At 39.4% G+C, this 20,947-nt stretch overlaps 1 protein-coding gene across 1 annotated transcript in view; it reads left to right on the top strand.

Annotated features, from left to right (window-relative positions):
• Positions 1-17,312: 17,312 nt before the first annotated feature.
• LOC126419458 (neuropeptide Y receptor type 1-like) overlaps positions 17,313-20,947 on the top strand; it is a 416,524-nt gene continuing 412,889 nt past the window's right edge. The window contains exon 1 of the mRNA XM_050086646.1: positions 17,313-17,427. Coding sequence (XP_049942603.1) covers positions 17,358-17,427 — 70 coding nt within the window. The 5' untranslated portion in view covers positions 17,313-17,357. The remainder of the gene's footprint in view (positions 17,428-20,947) is intronic.

Raw genomic sequence — 20,947 nt, 5'->3', positions numbered from 1 at the left:
GTGCCTCTTGGATGAAGTGATATGTTTGAAAACGATGGAAGAAAAAGCTTATGCTGTTACTAAAACGTTAAAACGCTTTTCTTGGATTGTTACACTATTCATCTTTTCCACTATTTTACACATATTTTCCGCGTCTGACTTTCTAAATTCGTAACCTAACATTAAACCTTTTCGTGATAGGAATATGCATTTCATCTCATTCAAGAGAACAAATAAAGCATGTATTAAGATGAATTACACCTGAAGATGGACCCACAGGGTCCGAAATGCATCGTGTACTGAATAGAACATGAAAAATTGTGACTGAAGGTGTTTTTTAATTCATACCTCGAGTGCGCTGAGTACAGTCACGTTTGAAGCTAAAAAATATGGATAAAATTAAACCTCGTTTAGTTAGTGAATTGCCTGTATGTGAACTGATAGTTTTAAAAACAACTACAAAATATGCGAAATATTACACTGTCCAGTCACATTAACGTGCCCACCGTCCATGTTCGTGGTCAACGTGCAATAACCATTCACAGACGTCAGATGTCAGAACTAACAGTGGATCTTATATAAAACGAGTCGGTAGGGCAAGGAAAATAGCGCGGTCGTTGTCGTAATGTTAGAATGGAGCGATTTGTCTGACCTCCAGTAGAGCTTGATCGATTGTTTCTGGGCCAAGGGTGGAAGCATTTCAGAAACGGCCAAGTTTGTAAGCTATTCGTGTGCGGCTGTGGTTAAGTTGTGACACCGACACAACTCTGGTGCACCACGGGCCACAAATGACACGGCTGAACGACGACTGCGGAACTGTGTACGGGTGAATAGACGTACATGTCTCGAGCAAAATGGTTCAAATGGCTCTGAGCACTATGGGACTTAACATCTATGGTCATCAGTCCCCTAGAACTTAGAACTACTTAAACGTAACTAACCTAAGGACATCACACAACACCCAGTCATCACGAGGTAGAGAAAATCCCTGACCCCGTCGGGAATCGAACCCGGGAATCCGGGCGCGGGAAGTGAGAACGCTACCGCACGACCACGAGCTGCGGACTGTCTCGAGCAAACTGACCACCCAGATGAACCAAGGGGCTACCAACAGCGTCTCCACAATGACCGTTCAGCGAACGTTGCTCCTTATGAGCCTCTACAGCAAGCGCCTAGTTCATGCATCCATGTTGGCTGCTGTCCATCGCAGACGATGGCTGGAAGTTCTCACGCCAAAACCGCAGCTGTGTATCCAGTAAGTGGCGAGAGACGGCCTTCTCAGATGAATCACTTTTTATGCTCTCTCAGACTGATGGTTCTTGGAGTGTATGGCGTGAAAAGTCTGAAAGCAAAGGATCCACGTCGGAGGCGCGAACGTTATGGTCTGGGGAATGTTTTCGTAGCGTTCCCTAGGTTATCACTTCATTCTGAAAGGCACACTGAATCAATGCATCTTTCACTGGGGACCATGTCCTTCCCTACATGAAGTTTGTGTTTTTCGACACGATGGCAGCTACCAGCAGGATAATGCAAAAAGGTTGAAATGGCTGTAAGCACTATGGGACTTAACATCTGAGGTCATCAGTCCCCTACAATTACAACTACTTTAACCTAACTAACCTATAGACATCACACACAACCATGCCCGAGGCAGGATTCGAACCTGCGACCGTAGCAGCAGCGCGGCTCCAGACTGAAGCGTCTAGAACCTCTCGGCTACAGCGGCCGGCCTCGACAATGCAACGTGTCACTCAGTTCGCAGTGTGCGTACGTGGTCCGAAGAGCACCAGGTTCAGTTTATCGTGCTCACCTGGCCACCAAACTCCCCAGATTTAAAACAAATCAAGAATCTGCCGGACTACCTCTATCGAGCTGTTAGCGCCATGGATCATCAATAGGGTAACCTGACGCTGATGGGCACGGCACTTGAGTCAAAAATTGTTCAAATGGCTCTGCGCACTATGGGACTTAATATCTCAGGTCATCAGTCCCCTAGAACTTAGAACTACCTAAACCTAACTAACCTAAGGACATCACACACATCCATGCCCGAGGCAAGATTCGAACCTGCGACCGTAGCGGTCGCGCGCTTCCAGACTGAAGCGCCTAGAATCGCTCGGCCAGCACTTGAGTCGACATGGTCCCACATTCCTGTCGGTATCTTACAGAACCTCGTTTACTCTCTTTCTGCACATCTCGCAGTGGTCTGCACTGCAAAATACTTTTCTTCAGGCTTCTGACAGGTGGTCACATTAATGTGACGGGCTAGTGTATTAACCACTAAATTCTTGCCACCAATTCAGCAAGTTTCTGTATCCCTTACTTATATGTATCTACACCAACATTCATACCCCAGTGAAATGGTTGCCTGGGAGATACGTGGCGTTGTGTCACACATTACGAATTCTTACTATTCCATCCGCTTACGCAGCGCGGGAAGAAGGAATGCTTAAATGCCTTTGTGCGCACTGTAACTAATAAAGTGTCGTCTTCACTGTCCACGAGGAACGAAAGCTGCCACATCTCAGATTGCACTTCACACCACAGCTCAGTGAGCTCCTGGAACCAGTGGAGTCTGCTATGACTGATACGTTACTGCAGCAGAGATAGCGCGCCAAAACGTTTAACTTCTTCATTAAACCAGATGTCAAATAGGAAGGTCTCTCACTAACCTACTCATTCGGTCGTTCATATTAAAATAATCTGACTCTTACAGTTATAAAACAAGGGAAGATGTGAACAGCCTAACTCACTTCGTCTGCTGTCGGGTTGTCACTAACAATGCCCCAGGAAGTGACAGCGACTCCAGATTCTGTTTTATTCGCAATTTTGAGGAAAAATATTTTTCTAATGGAATTTCCAGGGCACGGAAAACTTGGGGAAATTTTTGACAAAGAAAATTTTGGTAGCAGGGAAACTGGGGAAGTATTTTATCTGCCTAGCCCTACTACTAACGCCATCACTGATATCTTCATTAGATTTTCAGTAGATGTCAGTCTTTCTTCTAGTCAATCGATGGAGCTTTCTTTTTCTGGAAAACATTAGGCTCACCGAGGTGATACCTCAATGTGACGTGACTATGACGTGTACTTGCCCAGTTTCGACCGTTTAGGACAACTGTCCACTTTCGTGCTCATATCGAGTTCTCAGGAGAAACCATACTGGATTTCCTAGTTTTAGTTAAAGTTTGTATTTAATGGGTTTTATATTGTAACCTCGGCTCTATGAATGTACACTGTTTCAGATATCGAGCCACTCTCGAAAACGCATCAGTATTACTATTATATGTTATTACTAAATGTAAGGTAATGACAGAGATTTAAGTGGATAAGAGTGTCGAGTTGCGAAGTAGTTTAGGTGCTGCGCTACAGCTAAGAATGAAGAAAGCGTGAAGAAAGCAAATGTTGTGCCCCTAGAGCAGGTTCTCAATTTTTCTGGTCAGGCTACTGTTTTTATTTTCAAATTAAAATGTTTAGTTTACGTACTATAATTTCTTAATGTGTAGGATAGTTTTACAGCCTGAACGCATTATTCCACCTCTTCAAACTGCCAACACTGGTAACAAATAATAATTTATACCTTCTGATACGGTAAGATCTGTAGTAACCCAAGAGCGTAATTTTTTGTATAACGATGATTCTTTTATTTTCCTCAAAATTATGGAAAATGGGACTTTTCCTGAAATAAGTAGTAGTTTAAAAAACGCATTAATAACAGTTTTTGGTCATATTTGACCCCACTTCTCTTTTGGGGTTTTATGATACATTGATCTTGTTTTACAATGTAAAATTGTTGCTGTATATGCTGTGTTCCATTCTTGGAAGTATTGTTGGAAAGTGCGATTGTTGACAGGACTGCATAAGCTGTTAGTTAGTTGTTGCATGCATGTGGAGACTATTTTTGTGCCTGTTGCATTTAGTTGAAAATGGCTTGTCATCTTTCCGAAAAGGAAACTCAAAATATTACTGCAAGATAATCTTCTCCCGGGGGAGACAAATACTGATATGGAAAATAGACGTCTTAGAAGCGAATATTCTTGAATCAGATGGTAGTTAGGAAGAAGATTTGGGCAGTGCGTACGCCCAACATGCAAAGGGATTGACACACACTTCTGACTTTTATAGGCAGGTACTTATAGTCTTTTAAGTTACTATATACCAGTGCTACGAGATATATTTTTATCTCTTTCGACTAGGTCAAAAAACAGAAGACGTATGGCACAAACACGAGTTGAGAAGAACTTGTGGAAGAAAGGAAAGATGCAACACAATACGCGTAACGCCAGGCCCAGCAAAACTCCCATAAAAATTGTGGACTCTATGGAATCAGCTTTTCAGTTGTTTCTTCGGAAAGACATAGTTGATGAAATACTAAAGTGGATTAACAAAGAGGGAAGCCTTGTTTATGGTGGTAGATGGACACCAGTAGACGACGCTAAACTGAAGTGCTTTATCAGTGTCTTGTTGCTACCAGGTGGTTACAAGGCCCATAATAATGCGATTACACATTTGTGGAGTAAATAGTTTGATAGATCCACTTTTAGAGAAGCAATAGCTACAAATAGTTTTACGCAAATTTCAAAATGCATACGATTTTACGACGCTGATGCGAGACGTTGCAGTCGTGCATGTGACAATCGGAGAAATAGTTGAAACGTTGGTAAAGACATTCCAAGATGCTTGTGTTCCTCACAGAAACGTAACAATTGAGGAATAACTTAAGACATTTCATGGTAGATGCCCTTTTCGACAATACATTCCTTCAAAACCTGGAAAATATTGGTTGAAGTTATGCGCTGCATTTAATAGTGCAACATTTCACGTTCTCATTCTGTAGATTTACATTGGTCGACAAGAAACTGAATCACCTGAAGTGAAGGCTAGACATTTGCTTTAGATATGGTGAAAGGCTTTGGCAACAGTAGCAGAAACGTAACAGCTAATTTTTTTTCACAAACCGTAGTTTGAGGAGAGAAGTTTTGAAAATCTCACACTTTTAGGGGCAGTCAGGAAAAATAAAGGCGAACCCTAGAAGTTTTCACCCAGATCAAAGATCGAATCAAATATTCCTCCAATTTTGGGTTCCTGGAGCATGAAATAATTGTTCCGTACTGTCTAAAGAATGGCAGAATTGTAACTAAACTCATTACAATGCATTCGAGAAAGGAAGTGGAAGATCGTGAAAGATATGAGCCCATAATTATTCTAAATCATAATAAAACAAGTAGAGACAATGGACGGGCTAGTCAGAACGTACACTACAAAGGGGTGAGCAGAAGGTGGGCTATAATACTATTTTACAACGTGATTGATATTAGTGGACTGAACGTATTTATAATATTGCTGCAACTTGCACAAGATTAGGCAGAAAGGAGTAACTACAAGAGGTGGGCATTCCTCATAGAACAAGGGAAGCAACTCTTTGCCAGAAAACTAGACAGTGTTAGTTCCTCACTACGTTTGCCAACACTATTTAAGAAGCAGTTCTCGGTTGCACAGTGTTCTTTATCAACTCATCAACGACGTGTTTCGCGCGGGTAGATCATCATCAGGTTACGTTAAAAAGTCAGAAATTTTCTGCCAAAATTTCTGATTTTTAACATTGTCGCTTTGGAATCTGATCAAAAATATTTGTAGTTTCATCAAAATAGTTTCTAGCCTTTTTTCAAATAAAGGGGTGAAAATAATTTTCCAGTTTTATTTGTGTTTATTCCATCACCATCAAGTTTTAGACCGTGAAAAAATTATAAGGAGTGTGATTATATTCAACACTTACTAAAATTATCCTCAATAAGAAATAGGTTCTAGTAGGGTCACAAGAGGCCCCAGTGATAATGATTCGGTATCCGGTGGCATAGGGGCCAACTAGGTTTAAGATGTTTCGAGAAAAGTTGCCGAAAAGGTATCATTTTGAGGATTTTTTTATCGGCTATGAGCGAATTTCGAGAACTCAATCTAGAAAATCTGAAATGATCGGCGCTGGTAGTTACTAGTGGGGTGTTCGCCTTGTCTGTAGCAGTGCGGTTGGCTATTGAAGCTACTCAAGGAGCAATGCAGAATAATTACTTCTTAGGATAGTTACTTATTGCTTATTGTGCATAAAAATATTCTTGCAACAAATATGGATTATCTTGCAATTGGGTTATAGATTGATAGTGGTTCAGAGCACAGGACTGCATGGTAATGATTTTGTTACTTTCACAAACGCCAGTGTCTTGAGTAAAGTAAGTGGCATTCCTTGCGAGTTTTCGACTACGTCATTTAATAGTAAACCTATGCATGAATATCCGAGTCACATTCATTTCTGCCATCAGTACCACATTAAGAACAGACACCTCTCAGACAAGTGCAATGAAACTATTTACTTGCAGTCAATAGCCAGTCAGTAAAATTTACAGAACTTGGGGATATTTTCCGATCCAGTCTCAGTTCGGATTAGGACACTGCATAGGCACAGTAGTAACATTTGCGATGGGAGAGTTTCTTTCACAAATTAATTTCGTAACAGTTTGATACATTTAAGCTTATTGTGAAGAGCGCAGTTTAAGAGTTCTGAACATTAAATGTAATCTGCCAATAATTAACCGATACTGGATATAATCATTATCTGCCTGAATATTTGTGTACCTGTCTTAAGTCAGTATTACGTTACAGAGAAGTGCATTTACCAGTAAACGCCCTAGGTTGCAATAAATGATGTCGAACAGGTCATTAACATACTTTGGGCATTTAGAGTATTTATGTGGGTGAGATAAGGCTCTCCCCTCCCAAACACCCGCACGATCTGCTTCATTAGAGCAGGGGTACCCAAACATTTCCTCTGATGGAACACTTTGAGAATCTCGGTACTTCTTTGGAACAGTTTATTTATTTTTAAGATTAATAAAATTTTTAAAAATGAGAAATATTTATTTTATTCAGCAGTTACTTCATTATTAAATCATAACTATTGACAAGAAGCGAGAATAAAATTTATAAAACAGAATCTTCATAAAGTCGCAAAAAAGACATGTTATTAATAATTTTTCGCGGAGTATTTATTCACGCCCTTTGGAAAACAGTCTTCTGCGGAACATAGTTTGGGAAACCCTCCGTTATAGGGCCTATGACCTCCTGTCTTTTGTCCATTAGTCGGGGGACACCTGCTTTATACGTTCAACAATTCGCTGTTCTTCTCCTGTTCGCTAAATTATGAAAAGTGAATTTTAAAAACGTTACCAGCTTTCGTGGCTACAGTTCAGCAAATTAAGTTGTCGATTCTCATCAACGAGACGTGTAAATCTTCTTCGTTGCATTTCCTCCACCTGTAATATAACCTGGGCCCGTTAATGTATGTCAGGAGCTGCGTGTCAGGTTAATCAAATAAACGAGGAAGCCAAAAAAGTCTGAATACTTTTTCATCTCGTTTATTCCATCACAAGCCTACAGAGACAGACGCAGGTATAGTGTCTAAAAGATGACGTAAGACCCTCCCCCAATAGTTACTGCTTCTTTCCGTCATACAAGGCGATTTTCTCCACCGTGTTTCAACTCAAGGGACTAATCGATGAGAGGATACGGAACAAAAAATGATCTAGTGAGCATATGTCCGAAGTGCATGGTTTCCATGCTAGAGACCATATATTCAGTCATACTTTGTTACAGAGACTGCGGTCTAATACGCGCTGTACCATGCAGCCACAGTTGCAGTATGCATGGTTTCCTCCTAGAGAGTGATACTGTTTTTCATATGTCATGTCCTAGCGCCCACTCCTGACGCAGTAATTGATAATGTTGTGTCCGATTCACTTATCTTGCTGACTTACCTTCTGATGGATGTGATACAGCTTTGTACGCAATTGTTCCGCATTCGAATCGGGAGCTTCCGACACGGTGTTTACTTACGGAAAGGCAAATGGCAACAGGCAGCGGGCGGCAAGGTTGCATCAGGAGACCTATCGCCGCCGACAATAGCCACAGCATTCAATGTTTGCAATAGTGTTTCGCCGATTGTATGAGGCAGGTTCGTTTAACCCTCCTGTTCTGTTCACTTTTACTATACAAATGTACTGTTGGGGTCAATACGACCCGACATCATGAAATGAAAAAAAAAAAAGAACTTCTACTGACCCGAATTTTTCTTACAGTTGTAAGCTATCGACGTCGTTGTTATATTACAGTATGTTGTTATTCATCACAGCGATAATACTAATAGTAAAAATAATAACAATAGTTATACACCGAACTTCACTAAAGAAACTTTATCATTTTAATATTCATGCAGGGTATATTAGGAACAACAGACACTTCCACCAAAAAGTCATTCTCAACTGACATCTGTCCGTCCGCCCAATCACTTTCTTTCCTTCATACTCACTGCATTTTGGATACAAGTAGGTGACTTTTGTTTTGCATACGTGTTTATTACGCTTTCCATTCAACTTGTTTGTTTTATTGTCATTGCTTGAACGACAGAATTTACAGCGTGCACGATTAGTAGAGTTTCCTGTTGTTTCTGATTTAGCCAGACCTGCCACTCCTTGAGGGTCTTAGTTGCTCCTGACCACTCTCAAACAGTCTACTGTTCTTAGAAAATGCTTCCTTGGCGCAATGTGCTCTGCAACCAGTGACTTTCCAAGTTCCTCGAAAATTATTATCCTTTTGGTCAGTTTTCTTGGATTTCAGTTACGGTCAAAACATGTGCGTTGTAAGTAGCAACGTCAAGAATATTGTACAAAACTATCATGGGCCATCTAGTGGTTTTTCGTGCGCGTCTATATCTACCTGTTAGCTGATCGAGTACGTATTCAGTCCCTTTGGTTGAATTACAATCTAAAACCATTTTTGGTCTTTATCAGCCCTGTCACTTACCTCCCCAACATGGTGGAGGGTGCTAATTAGTATAACATTTTTATTTCTCTTAGGAATATAACTAACCACCGTAGTGTCATTTGTGAGTGAAATGAAGAGATAGGAACCTCCTTGTCAGTCATATTTTGTGGAAGCTCTGACATGCTTTTGCAGGTTTCCTAACATTGTCAGTTTCCTTGTCAGGAGCAGCTGTCCCAAATTTTATGACGTAAAAAAAATTGTCACATGTTACATTCTGACCTCGCTAAGCAGAGGTACAACCAGCAACTACTATCACTCCCTGATGTTTTTTTCTGATGGCACTCCACTCCTTTCCTGTATAAATTTGGGCTTTCAGTACATATGAAGATTTGCTGTCACGCAGAATCAATGTCTAGATCACACACTTTGCCGGTTTCCTTGATGTCTACTTCTTGAAATGACAGCGGCCTCTGAATACTACCAGCTGATCGTCAACGGTCACATTTTCCCCTAACCACTTCTCCCAGACCGTGCGAGTTTATCACTACGTCAGCTTTCCTCTCTCGAGGATTTCGTATCAAATCGCAAGACGCACGATATTTTACAGAATGTTTCTAGTGACAGGGTTGTTCGAAATATGTTCCGCCCAGTATCTTTATCCTTCAAGCTTTCTGTTGACTCCTCATTTAAACGATATACACCCGCAAGGAATAGGAGCCCTAACTATGCGTGAAAGCCGGCAGCGGTGGCCGAGCGGTTCGAGGAGCTTAAGTCCGGAATCGCGCGACTGCTACGGTCGCAGGTTAGAATCCTGCCTCGGGCATGGTTGTGTGTGATGTCCTTAGGTTAGTTAGGTTTAAGTAGTTCTACGTTCTAGGGGACTGATGACCTCAGATGTTAAGTCCCATAGTGCTCAGGGCCATTATGCGTGAAAAAGAGAATCATCCATGTTTGTCCATGATAATTATAAACTCGTAGCCCCTCAACGTTTGAAATCTCTATTATTTCATTCTGAAGTGCTGTAGAAAATAATACTTCAGATTAACTTGTTACATCACTTATTCTGGTGCCTGGATACCTGATTACTCCCGGGGTACTTCTGATGACACTGGAAGCAGTTAGGCGGCCTTGTTGTGTTGGTGGTTGCTACACTTCTTTGAACAGGCTGTACACTGTCGTCAATGTCATCAGAACACTCTCTTTCAGATGTATTATTGACATGATCTTCGAACTTCATCTGTTGAACTATTTACTAATTCTTCCAATTCAGCGTCAGTCAATAATGTAATCGCCATGATGCCAAAGTTCATACTGACCACAAGCGATAGAGTACACAAACTGCGCAGAAACAATGGATAATTTGGACAGCTGACAAGTCGTAATGACAAGTCCATAGATGTAAACGTAGCGCCTTTGTTGACTGTTGAGAGTAAGTATGAACATTGGAAGTCTTTAGTACTATAAAATACGGGACAATCAGAAAGTATTTGACGTTAGAGAAATAATATTAATGTCGGGTCACATTCACCCAAACATTACGTATGTAACACTTTATGACCAGATGACTTATAATATATATTAAAATTTGAAAAACATATTCCCCTTGCATTTTCAGACAAAGTCACCAAATTTCATAAAGTTATTTTGATATTTAAATAATAAGAAACGAAATTTTTAACTATTTCGGGTGATATAGAGCAGAACAGATCAGCAGCGTTCAGGGAGCAGGAAATCTTGAATGACGTGCCCGAAATGCTCGAACCCCAGACATGAAACAAAATGTGATTAACACCGTGGAAGGTCACCGCCATGTCAGTAGCAGGTAGTAAATTCCCCATGAAAATTGTTACTGGCCTTATCACTTACAGCGTGTGTATGGCTTATTAGCGACAGATTTTCCACATCGAGAGCAATTTTGTCACTGGTTGTTTCAACAGGCAACCACGATTCCGGGATTTGTCTCATCCATCCCATTTACAGATGAGGCCACCCTTACACAGAGTGGTATCTTCAACTTTCGTATAACAGGCATCTGTGGAGTAGTATGCAGAATGCGTGGGCCGAGATATTTGGCGACCGTATTTTGGGACCAGTCTTCCTTCCACGTCGCCTAACAGGCCGGAATTTTCGGCGTTTCTTGCGGGTGACTTTGCCCCCCTACTGGAAAAAGTGCCATTGGTGATTCGAAGGGTTATGTGACTGCTACATTATGATGCTCCAGCCCACTTCGCCGTTAACGTCCGAACGCATCTCAGTCGTGTCTTCCCTGGTCGATGGATCGAACGAGGAGGTCCATTTGCATGGCCTGCACGTTCACCGGATCTCAAACCGCGCAATTTCTGACTATGGGACCGCCTCAAAGACGTCGTGTATGCAGAGCTCATTAAAGATGTGGAAACACTGGAGCAGCATACTCATGCTGCCTTTGACACTGTTCAGATGCAGCGCAGTGTGTGAGACAGTATACATTACGGCGCGTATACGCGTACGTTGAAGCAAATGAAAACCATTCTCAGCACGTACTGTAACTGTAGCTGAATGGTACAGCGCGTATTAGACCGTAGTCTCTGAACTAAGTATGACTCAATAACTTGTCTCTAGCGTGGAAACCACGCTCTACCCCCCATTAGTTCGTTAGACCTCTTTTGTTCCGTATCCTCTCATCAATCAATCCCTAGAGCTTGTAGACGATGGAAAAAATCACTCTGTAGTGCTCCTCACAATGATATAACTGTTTTATGCATTGGTTCAGAGTTTTTATTACTTTACAGTTAAGATTTCAGTGCCTTTACAAACTTGATCACACAATTCGGTGCAACAATCCAGAACAGCGTTTATGGAACATTTAGCATCCTGAAATATTGCGATCCTCATGACCAAATTACATGAGATATGGATTCACAATAATGTTCTAATCTTCTTCTTTGCTAATTTTGTAAGTGCAGTCTAATTTTGTGAATATTAAACTGGATTTCTACTGACATTTGTTTTCACATATTTTCAGTTAGTGATTAGATCTTTTTATAAATTAATTATATTTCGTCTTAGTTTGTCTAAAACTATCTTCAGATGACTTAATTTCATCACTACAATAAATCAATAAGTTGCAAAGTATGTTCAGTTATCTATATAGTTTCGCGATATGTTGTCCACTTCTGTTACTTTACAACGACACACTGTCCCTCCCTCCACCCTCCCCCCTCCCCGCTCCAATGTATCGCACGTAAGTATAATGGGCGAGAATTTGTGTAGCATGCACGTACCACATTAAGGGTTGTTATAGAAAGTTTTTGTGTTTGTATCTGTTTGTATAGTAAAGTGCTGATAAATTCTATCAATTAATTCAGGTTACATAGACATATTAAATGAAAACTACTTTCACAGACATACATACCATTACATAGATTATTGAAGATTGCTTCCTTTTACCCATTCCCCTTTGTACGCATTTTGTCGTCTCTATTGATTCACGAGCACAATGAAAACTCGTAACTGATTCGTCCCCAAAAGTTGTCTCATCTCTTCGATTGTATTAAGAAGCTTTGCATTTCTCTGCAATAACACATAGTCTCCATTACCAATAGTTCAATCAGAACACAACTGCAGCAAGTTTATGAAGTTTCAAACTATCGATGAACAATTAAGCCGAACAGTTTTGAATGTCATATAGTTATTATTCAAATGAGTCAACTAATTATCAGCTAGCACAAATATACAGCAAAACTCTTTCATACCTACAGATTTTTAATAATTATAGAATTTTGTACTAGAATTGGGAATGCATGTCGCCCATGTTGAGCCGAAGTTTACAAGATATTTTGCTAACTAAATGTATTACAAACCAAAATCAATTCTCTTTTTGCTAAGTCATCCATTAGCATTCACATTTCCCACATTTGAATATTCTAGGAGATGAAGTGCTAGGAAGCATAAGGAAAGGTGACATGTCCGTAAGATAAAGTCAGACAAGATATTACGGATGAATAACTTGGCTGTTTATTACCATAATATATCTTCTACTTTACAAAACGATTAGAGTATTCTACAAATAAAATATTAACCTGGCAGCGAGCACGCGGAAGTGTAAATTACGCCAAATGCAAATTAAGTTAAACTTTTGAGAGTTCAGATCTATTGTTTGGTTTGAACAAACAGCTGTTCCTTGATTAAGGCTTCTGCTACTGTGGTGATATGTGTGTCGATTAGCGAACACTTGTAGTGCATTTGTGAGAAGTTTGAAAGTGACTGTGTCACGTTTGGGGTACAAAATACACCGAGCACCTGTTCATGTAAGTAAAATTTATCGTATTTAGTTTCTATGCCTTTGTTAATATAGCTGCTGGCCTACGTCTGGCTTTGTATGAAAGTGGTCTATAAAATACAAAACACTTTTTTTTCGTTGGGGTCATGTAAAAACGTTACAGCTAACAAATTTTATGAGCTGTCCAATACGACTTCCGAAGCTAAGGGAGTATGTATATGGGGATGATGAACACTTCACACGAAGAAGATGAAGCCATTGGCTACAGCGAGCAAGAATGTGATCCTGAATGTGATTTCAGTGAAGGTAATAGTGGGCTTGCAAATTAGGTGTATTTCTTAGGAAGACACACCCAGAATAAATGAAAGCAAGTCTGTGCATGACAGTAAAAGCAAAACAAAAAAAAAACAACGTCAACCTGTTTTGTTTATTGAAATAAAGTTAGGAATTATGAATATTAACAAAAGAAATTATATAATTTAAATAGCAAAACAAAAATGCTATATCTCATAAACATGGCAGACTTAATACTACTTGTGGCCGATATCTATAGTAAAGATTGTCTGCTTAACAACTTCAAATAATTATAAAAATCCATAAGAACTGAATTATACTGCATCATGATTCGTTTAATCATACACAAGAGAAACTACAGCGATTTCTGCTCAATTACACCATTATAAGAAAGCTATTGGGCATCAGGGATCATGGAATGATAGTCGAGTTCGAGCTCTCACAGATAAATTACCTTAAAATCGACAAATCCTGACTCATGAAAATGTTTTCATACTTACCCAAGTTCTTTTTATCCCAAATTACTTGGAGGAATGGTCATATCATAAAATTGATTAAATTTGGTAAACGGCTAACAGTTACAATTTTATTACACTTATGAGAGTTAGTTTTATTCGCATTCCTCTCACTACTTTAGAATGTAGCTAATCTTTATTGGAAATCAGGAAACGACTATTGAAATACTATATGTTCGACCTAAAACACGCACAAACGTTACGGTAAAACCGCTGAAACCAACTTATTTACTGAATACTTAGGATCTTTCACGACTTTACACCATTTGAATTAAAGCATGGGTCTATCACTCACGAATAACAAATCAAACTGAGGTCAGAAAATTATAATAAAATGAATTATTCGGCTGGTTTTCTACTTGAGTAATGAAACTCATTAGCTAATAAACTCAGAGAAAACAGTTAAAAGCTAACTAACGTTGCACCTAAGTTACAGGAATTTCAAAGACGGGTGCGCTGCCACAATTTTCGTTATTAGTTCGATAGTATTTGGATGAAACCTGCCTGGAGAGATAGACTGGTACAGATAGTTAAGCATCATGACCACTGTCTTTACCAGACACAACCCTTCTTGATCTCTTTTAGGGAGGGGGCGGGGGATTATCTTAAAGGTGAAGTGTTCGGTTTACCAGTTCTTGATATGCCAACACTTACGTCACGATGATGCGATAGTGGAGACGCCTTGCTGGAAGAGATGTTGACAAAGGCCCGAATAGAAATTAGGTACTCTTCTCTGAACAACAAACGGAGCATATGTAGAACTCTAGCCCTAAAAAGCTTCAACAGTTTAGTCACCATTTGCAGACAAATTCATAAACGTATCTAGTACAGCTGCTTGTTAGTAATGTTTGGCAGTCAGAGAAAGACTTCATGCTCAACCTGTATTCTAGTTAATTAAATCAAATAACAGTCATCTTTAAAGAAAATCTATATATGATTCACTTTTCCGAAGTCCAGAGACAACAGTGTTGTACAGTACACCTTTCACAATAAACATGACACGATGACAATGATATTTTTATGTTTTGGCCTCTCGTTCTCTCGTTTTTATTTTTTGTTCCATGACCCTTTTGTCTGCTCGCGTTATGTGTTAGTTGTTTCCAGGATAAAATGGATAGTATATTTATTTTACACTGACCGTAATTTTTTCCCAACCTGTTTCTTTGTAGTTAAATATTAGTATGATTAATATCAACATGTGTGTGTGTGTGTGTGTGTGTGTGTGTGTGTGTGTGTGTGTGTGTGTGTGAGTGAGTGAGTGAGTGTTTAAGTAATACATAACTATGATACAGTCATTTAAAGCGTACACCTTACACGTTTTCACTATCTGCACTTACACTTATATACCAATGTATAACATTATTATTTTACATTTTAATATCATCCGCTGTCAGATGTTGCCATTTTTCATCATATTTTTGTACAACTCAACTTTTTACTACATCTCGTCCTATTTCTCTGTAGAATTTATTTCTCTTGCGACACGTTTTGGTAAATTCCAGTACTTATGGCAGGAAGCAGCACTATGGGTACAAGGTATAACGGTTGTAAGTGCAGATATTTTTATACATGGTACCTTAATATATACACACATCAGTGTGTAGGTTGTTTTTTTCTGCATCGAAGAGCCTTCCCGCAAACAAAGTCACAATTTTACACTTGATGTTTTCTGCGCGATCGTAACTGTACCACTAAGAAAGGTAGACTGCGCCAGTCTGTATAGATCCACCGTTTTGAGTCAACTCTTCAAACCCTGTCCTGCTGCCAGGGGCAAAATAAGCATTCTTGGCTTGATCTTGACACGTGTACTTGGAAATACTGACAAAGCTAAAAACATAATACTCCTAATAGCTGTAATTAATAGTCTGCAAATGAAGTAAGTACCGATAGCACACAATCCTAAGTCACCAACAGAAGTATCTGCTCTCGAACCCGCCACATCCTGCGTCTTTACTTTGGCTTGTATTTCGTAGCATATATCTGTGGAAGGTTACTCTCTGAGTTGTTTACAACTAACGAATGACCAGTCATAACTGTGCTTGCACATTCTTTAGTAAGGATTAGCGGATTAGCGACCAGTCCAAGCTTCACATGGGTAGTATTCAGATCCTACTGCTAGACAACTTGTCACGGTTAACCGTAATGACTTATATACACAAACCTTTCTCGTGACTCCGTCTACTATTAGTGAAAACCGTATAAAAATCTGTGCAGTAGTGCATGAGATTAATATTCAGATACAAACCGCAAAACGCGAATGGGGACTTTAATTTATAATCGTTTTTTCTTGTTTTTTTATGTTCAACATTTCTGATGGAGTTGTATTAAAGACACTGTCAATGACATGACATAACGTGACATGATACGAAAATAAAATACGAAATTGTTACTTTACGCCACCTCATGGATAACTGATTGGATTTCTGGTTGTTTCATGTTTTTTTTCCCTCCTGATGTACATGGATATTATGATGATGGTTTCTAGCCAAAAGCAGTGGTAACAACATAGAATACATTGCCTGCTGCATGTCACACATGTCGTAAGATTCTTAACAGCTGCTGGTGATCACTTTCGAGAAAGGATTTCCAAGCCGGCTTTCACCTCCACTCACTAAATAAGTACCAAAACAGTGAAGTAATGCACGTTATAATTATCCCAGTTTGGTGTTCTGAGCAGCGCAACTAAAGACGCGAACCGATGGATTCTTAGAAAATTAAAATTGCGTGTCACGGTCCGACTAACGGCTCTGCGGTGTTTAATTAGTTAAAATTCTTGTGCTTCTTCTTCGAATGGTTGCAGTTTTAAGTTGTACGATAAGAGAAAAATTATATTGAAAATATTAACAAAGTCACGTCAGTGGCGGATCTGCGCGACGTCGAAATGTTGCTTGTCTCGCAAAAAAAGCCGAAAAATGGAACTAGCAGTACAGTGATTATTAATACAAATGTTAATAAATAAATATGTGAACCGGTACTGTAGTAAGGTATTTAAACACATTTTATATTAAAATAAGTTCATTATATTGGAAATTATTCAGAGCTACAGGGAACGATGTTTACGTAACAAGTTCACGACGGTAAAAGGCAAAAGCGAAGAGCCAGGCATCTCCTAGCTTGAAGGCAGCGCCCTCATTTGTTTGTACAGACAGTATAAATAATGGCATATGGACGCTCTTGTCCTCAATCAAAATATCAATTACATGTTCCTTTGCACAAGCATACACAAAATTTTACACACACAAAAAAAATAATTTTTGATGAAGGGGCCTTACAGTTTACAACAGTAATAATCATAAAATCTACATTGGTCGTAAAATGTAACAGCCGCTGCCTGTCGCTGTTCCAGAGGCAGGCGGCTGTCAGCTGCAGAGAGTGCGGCCACAGCCGACCGGCACCTGAGCGGGAGGCGGCCCCTCCCCCTCCGTCACACCCGCCCCCACCTACCGCGAGCCCTCTTCACCGCCGCCCCGGACACCGCCTCCGGCCGCTGCTGCGGCCATGAACTGCTCTCTCAGCCTCAACTCTTGCTGGACGCACGATGTGGTCGCCGCCAACGGATCAGACTCCAGTAAGTAGAAGGATGAAAATACTTTTCTTATTCTGTGTGCAACACTTACTTTCACATGATAAGATCAGAACGCGTTACGAAAAACTGGAGGACGGCATCAAACCGGGCGACAGACGCCGGAAAAAAACAATTGGCCAGGCATGGGTAGGATTCGCGCACTGAGCGTTCTCTACAAACTTAATTGTAAGTATAGACAGTTCATCCATCTCGGGAATTTAGAGTCTAGACGATTTCTGCCTGTTATCGTCATTGATACTGGAAAGGTACGGATCTCGGGAATTCCGAAGTTTTCGAAGATGTTTTAACTTTAAACAAAATGTCGTATCAAATCTCCTTCAGTTGTCTAAATTTCCCGTTGTTATTCTATTTGAGCAGCCAGTTTCAGCGCTGTATTGCGCCATCTTCAGGCTCCATGACGCATAGGTCTCTTGCCAACTTATGTACAATCAGCAAGTGATGATGGACGGGATCGCCTTGTCAAAAATCTACTTGTACCAGTCACTGAATGCTGGCACCTGTTTTGACTGGACCAGAGGTGAGATTCTTCCTACACCTACGGTCAGGGGGCCTGAAGAAGGCGTAATGTAACTACGAAACTCGTTGCTCAAATAAAATAACATTTGAAAATTTAGACGGCTGAAGGTGTTTTGATTCGACATTTTATACTGAACACCTGATGTCCTGACAAATGAAATATTTTTTGGTGTGATATAATTACAAAAGCACAAATTTTTCACCTTTTTCTTCACATGTACTTGAAACCTTGCTTCTTGCCAACTTTTATGATTCTAGGTCAATGGGAAGTACCCAACATGTTTTAATGAGTTAGTTGGCAACCATCAAAGAACGTGACATAAATATCCCAATCTTTTGTTTACGTAAGCTTATAAGCTTACATACACTACCCCACCAAAGGACCATAAACCTCAGTGTGAGACACAAACTACAATTTCATAGGCCTACGCGTTATTCGAAAAAAGAGCTCTTAACAGACGACGGACAGAGATGCTGTCAGATTACAAATAACAAAAAAATCTCAGCATTATATAAATACCAATTAACAATTTTCGAATTTTTTTCCTTAAATTGTACAGAGAAACCTTGCGTGTTGGCAAATTTCATGATTCCAGGTCAAAAGAATACATTCCGTAGGTTGGGTTTTGCGATGATAGTGCCCACGCTATGTTAAGGTAAGAATGAATCATTCAAAAACTATCTGTTAAATGGAAACTCTGAGGTAATTTTAATGGGCTGTTTGTTCTCACTCGGCATTTGTTCCCGTAGCAAGTCCACAAGCTTTGTCGAAGCTCTGATGCCTATAATTGAATTCAACTAACATTTTTGCAAGTTCACATATTTCACTGCCATTTTAAGAAACACTGAGACATTTGAGACCCAAAATTAGCAAAACCTCCTTGTGAATGAATTTCTTGTATCTTCGCAACTTCAAATCCCATACAAAGAGGTAAGTGCCTGTTGTGTCAAACAATATATTAACAGCGGCATATTGAATAAGCCACGATTTGAGCCACGATTTTCAAGCTTATCACTGTCTTCCTTGGTGTCGATGATAGTCAAATGGAATAACTATAAAGGTGTGGGCTTGTTCATAGCTTACGTTCGTCATTTAGGCTATACAGGTATATCGTCAGCAATTTATGTTGGCTAAACTGTAAATTATATTTGATATTGTAGCATAACTTCGCAGATCTCAGTATTTTCATAGCGGACGTAAGTTATTTTTTTAGCTGGCAACGCTGTTATTACATCACAGTTTGAAATTCAGATGAGTTACTCGACTGAGGATGCCGATCATACATTCGCTCAGCAAATATCACAGGCCTTAAATAATAGAATATCGCCGTTCGTATTTTTGTGATTTTCCCAAGACATTTGATTGCGTTGATCATGATGTTCTCTCAGAGGAACTTAAGCTTTATGGAACTTATGCCTTTACACACAGCTACTTTGAATAATACTCAACAAAAAGTATGCCAAAGTTGTGTTGACCAATTCAAACATTGTTGAAAGGCGGCCGAATTTTAGTGACATTGGGGAAGCTGGGGGGGGGGGGGGGGGGGGAGGGGGGGATAGGGAGGAATCGCAAAGGGAGTCCTACAAAGTTCAGTTTTAGTCCACTCCTACTCCTTAGAAGTGTGAATGACCTCCCACTTAACATTCATCAAGCAGTCGTGATACCTTTTCCAGACTATACTTAGTTGTAATAAGCTGATCAGCAAAAATGCAATAAAAGCGATTATTAATGATGTTTCTCAAAGTATTATTAAGTGGTTCTCTGAAAAGGGATTTTCCCTAAATTTTGAAAAATACGTTACATAGAATTCTGTTCAACAAAAAGAGACATACCAACAATTGATTTAACAGACGAACAGGAGTCAGTAAATGGGATATAATACTCCAAATTCTTGGATTTACATACTGATGTAAACGTCAATTAGGATGTTACTTAGCTGCTCAAACAATTAAGTTCAGCTACTTTTGCTCTTCCTATAATTGCTAGTCTTGGAAACAAATGAATCAGCCTCTTAAGATATATTTCACATTTCTACTCAATTATGTATTATGGAATAATTTTTGTGTAACTCATAACTTAGAAAGAAAGTATTGATTACACTGAAGCGAGCAGTAAGAACAACATGTGACGATCACCCACGGACGACATTCAGGCACCTCTTCAAGGAGTTATACATTTTAATTGCACCGCACAATACATATTTTGCCAAGTGAAATTAATCATAGATAATACGTCGCAGTTTCAGAAGATATTCAATTCTACGATGCTAGAGGAAAGAAGTGACCTTCATTAAACATTATTAAAGCTTTCAAGTGCTTAGAGTGGAGTTCATTGTGCAGCAATAAAAATTTTTTATCATCAGCCCATTTGTTACATTCCTTACAGACTGCAAACCACGCTTTCCACGAACGTTTATTTAAAAACTGACAACCTGTATAAGGAAAACAGTTTTAAGTGTGATTGCATGATATGCCTAACTGTTTAAACGTTCATTAACATTAACACAAATTACATATCCCTATTCTGCAAATCGACTCGTTGCACATCATTTCGATAAAAGAATCATTCAAATGATCTCTAGAACAGGTAACTAACCAAATAAGTAATCAAACGAAATAACTCTTCCACTGAGTGATTTGTCGGAAGAACAAATTAAAAACAACTACACAAGCAGGTAGGAAAAAGATGTTTTTAATCGTTGTCAGCTGAGGCTATTTATTCATATTAAAAAAAGAAACAGAATCATGTTCACTAAAAATAATGAATATTCAGTAGGAGATATCATAAACAAAAAATAAAAGCAGAACATATTAATATATCAAAACCATCTTACATCTGCTGATGTTGAAATGAATGAAGATTTCAACAAAGTGTACATAATTAATGCCACTATACAGGGCGTCCCTAATAACTGTTTGTCCAGATGCAAATAACAAAATGTTTCAATCAAATGTTCTTTATCCGTCAGGAGGACATCAATCAGCG

This window comes from Schistocerca serialis, chromosome 9, assembly GCF_023864345.2.
Source record: "Schistocerca serialis cubense isolate TAMUIC-IGC-003099 chromosome 9, iqSchSeri2.2, whole genome shotgun sequence".
NCBI lineage: Eukaryota > Metazoa > Arthropoda > Insecta > Orthoptera > Acrididae > Schistocerca > Schistocerca serialis.
This window is presented reverse-complemented; position numbering and strand designations above follow the sequence as displayed.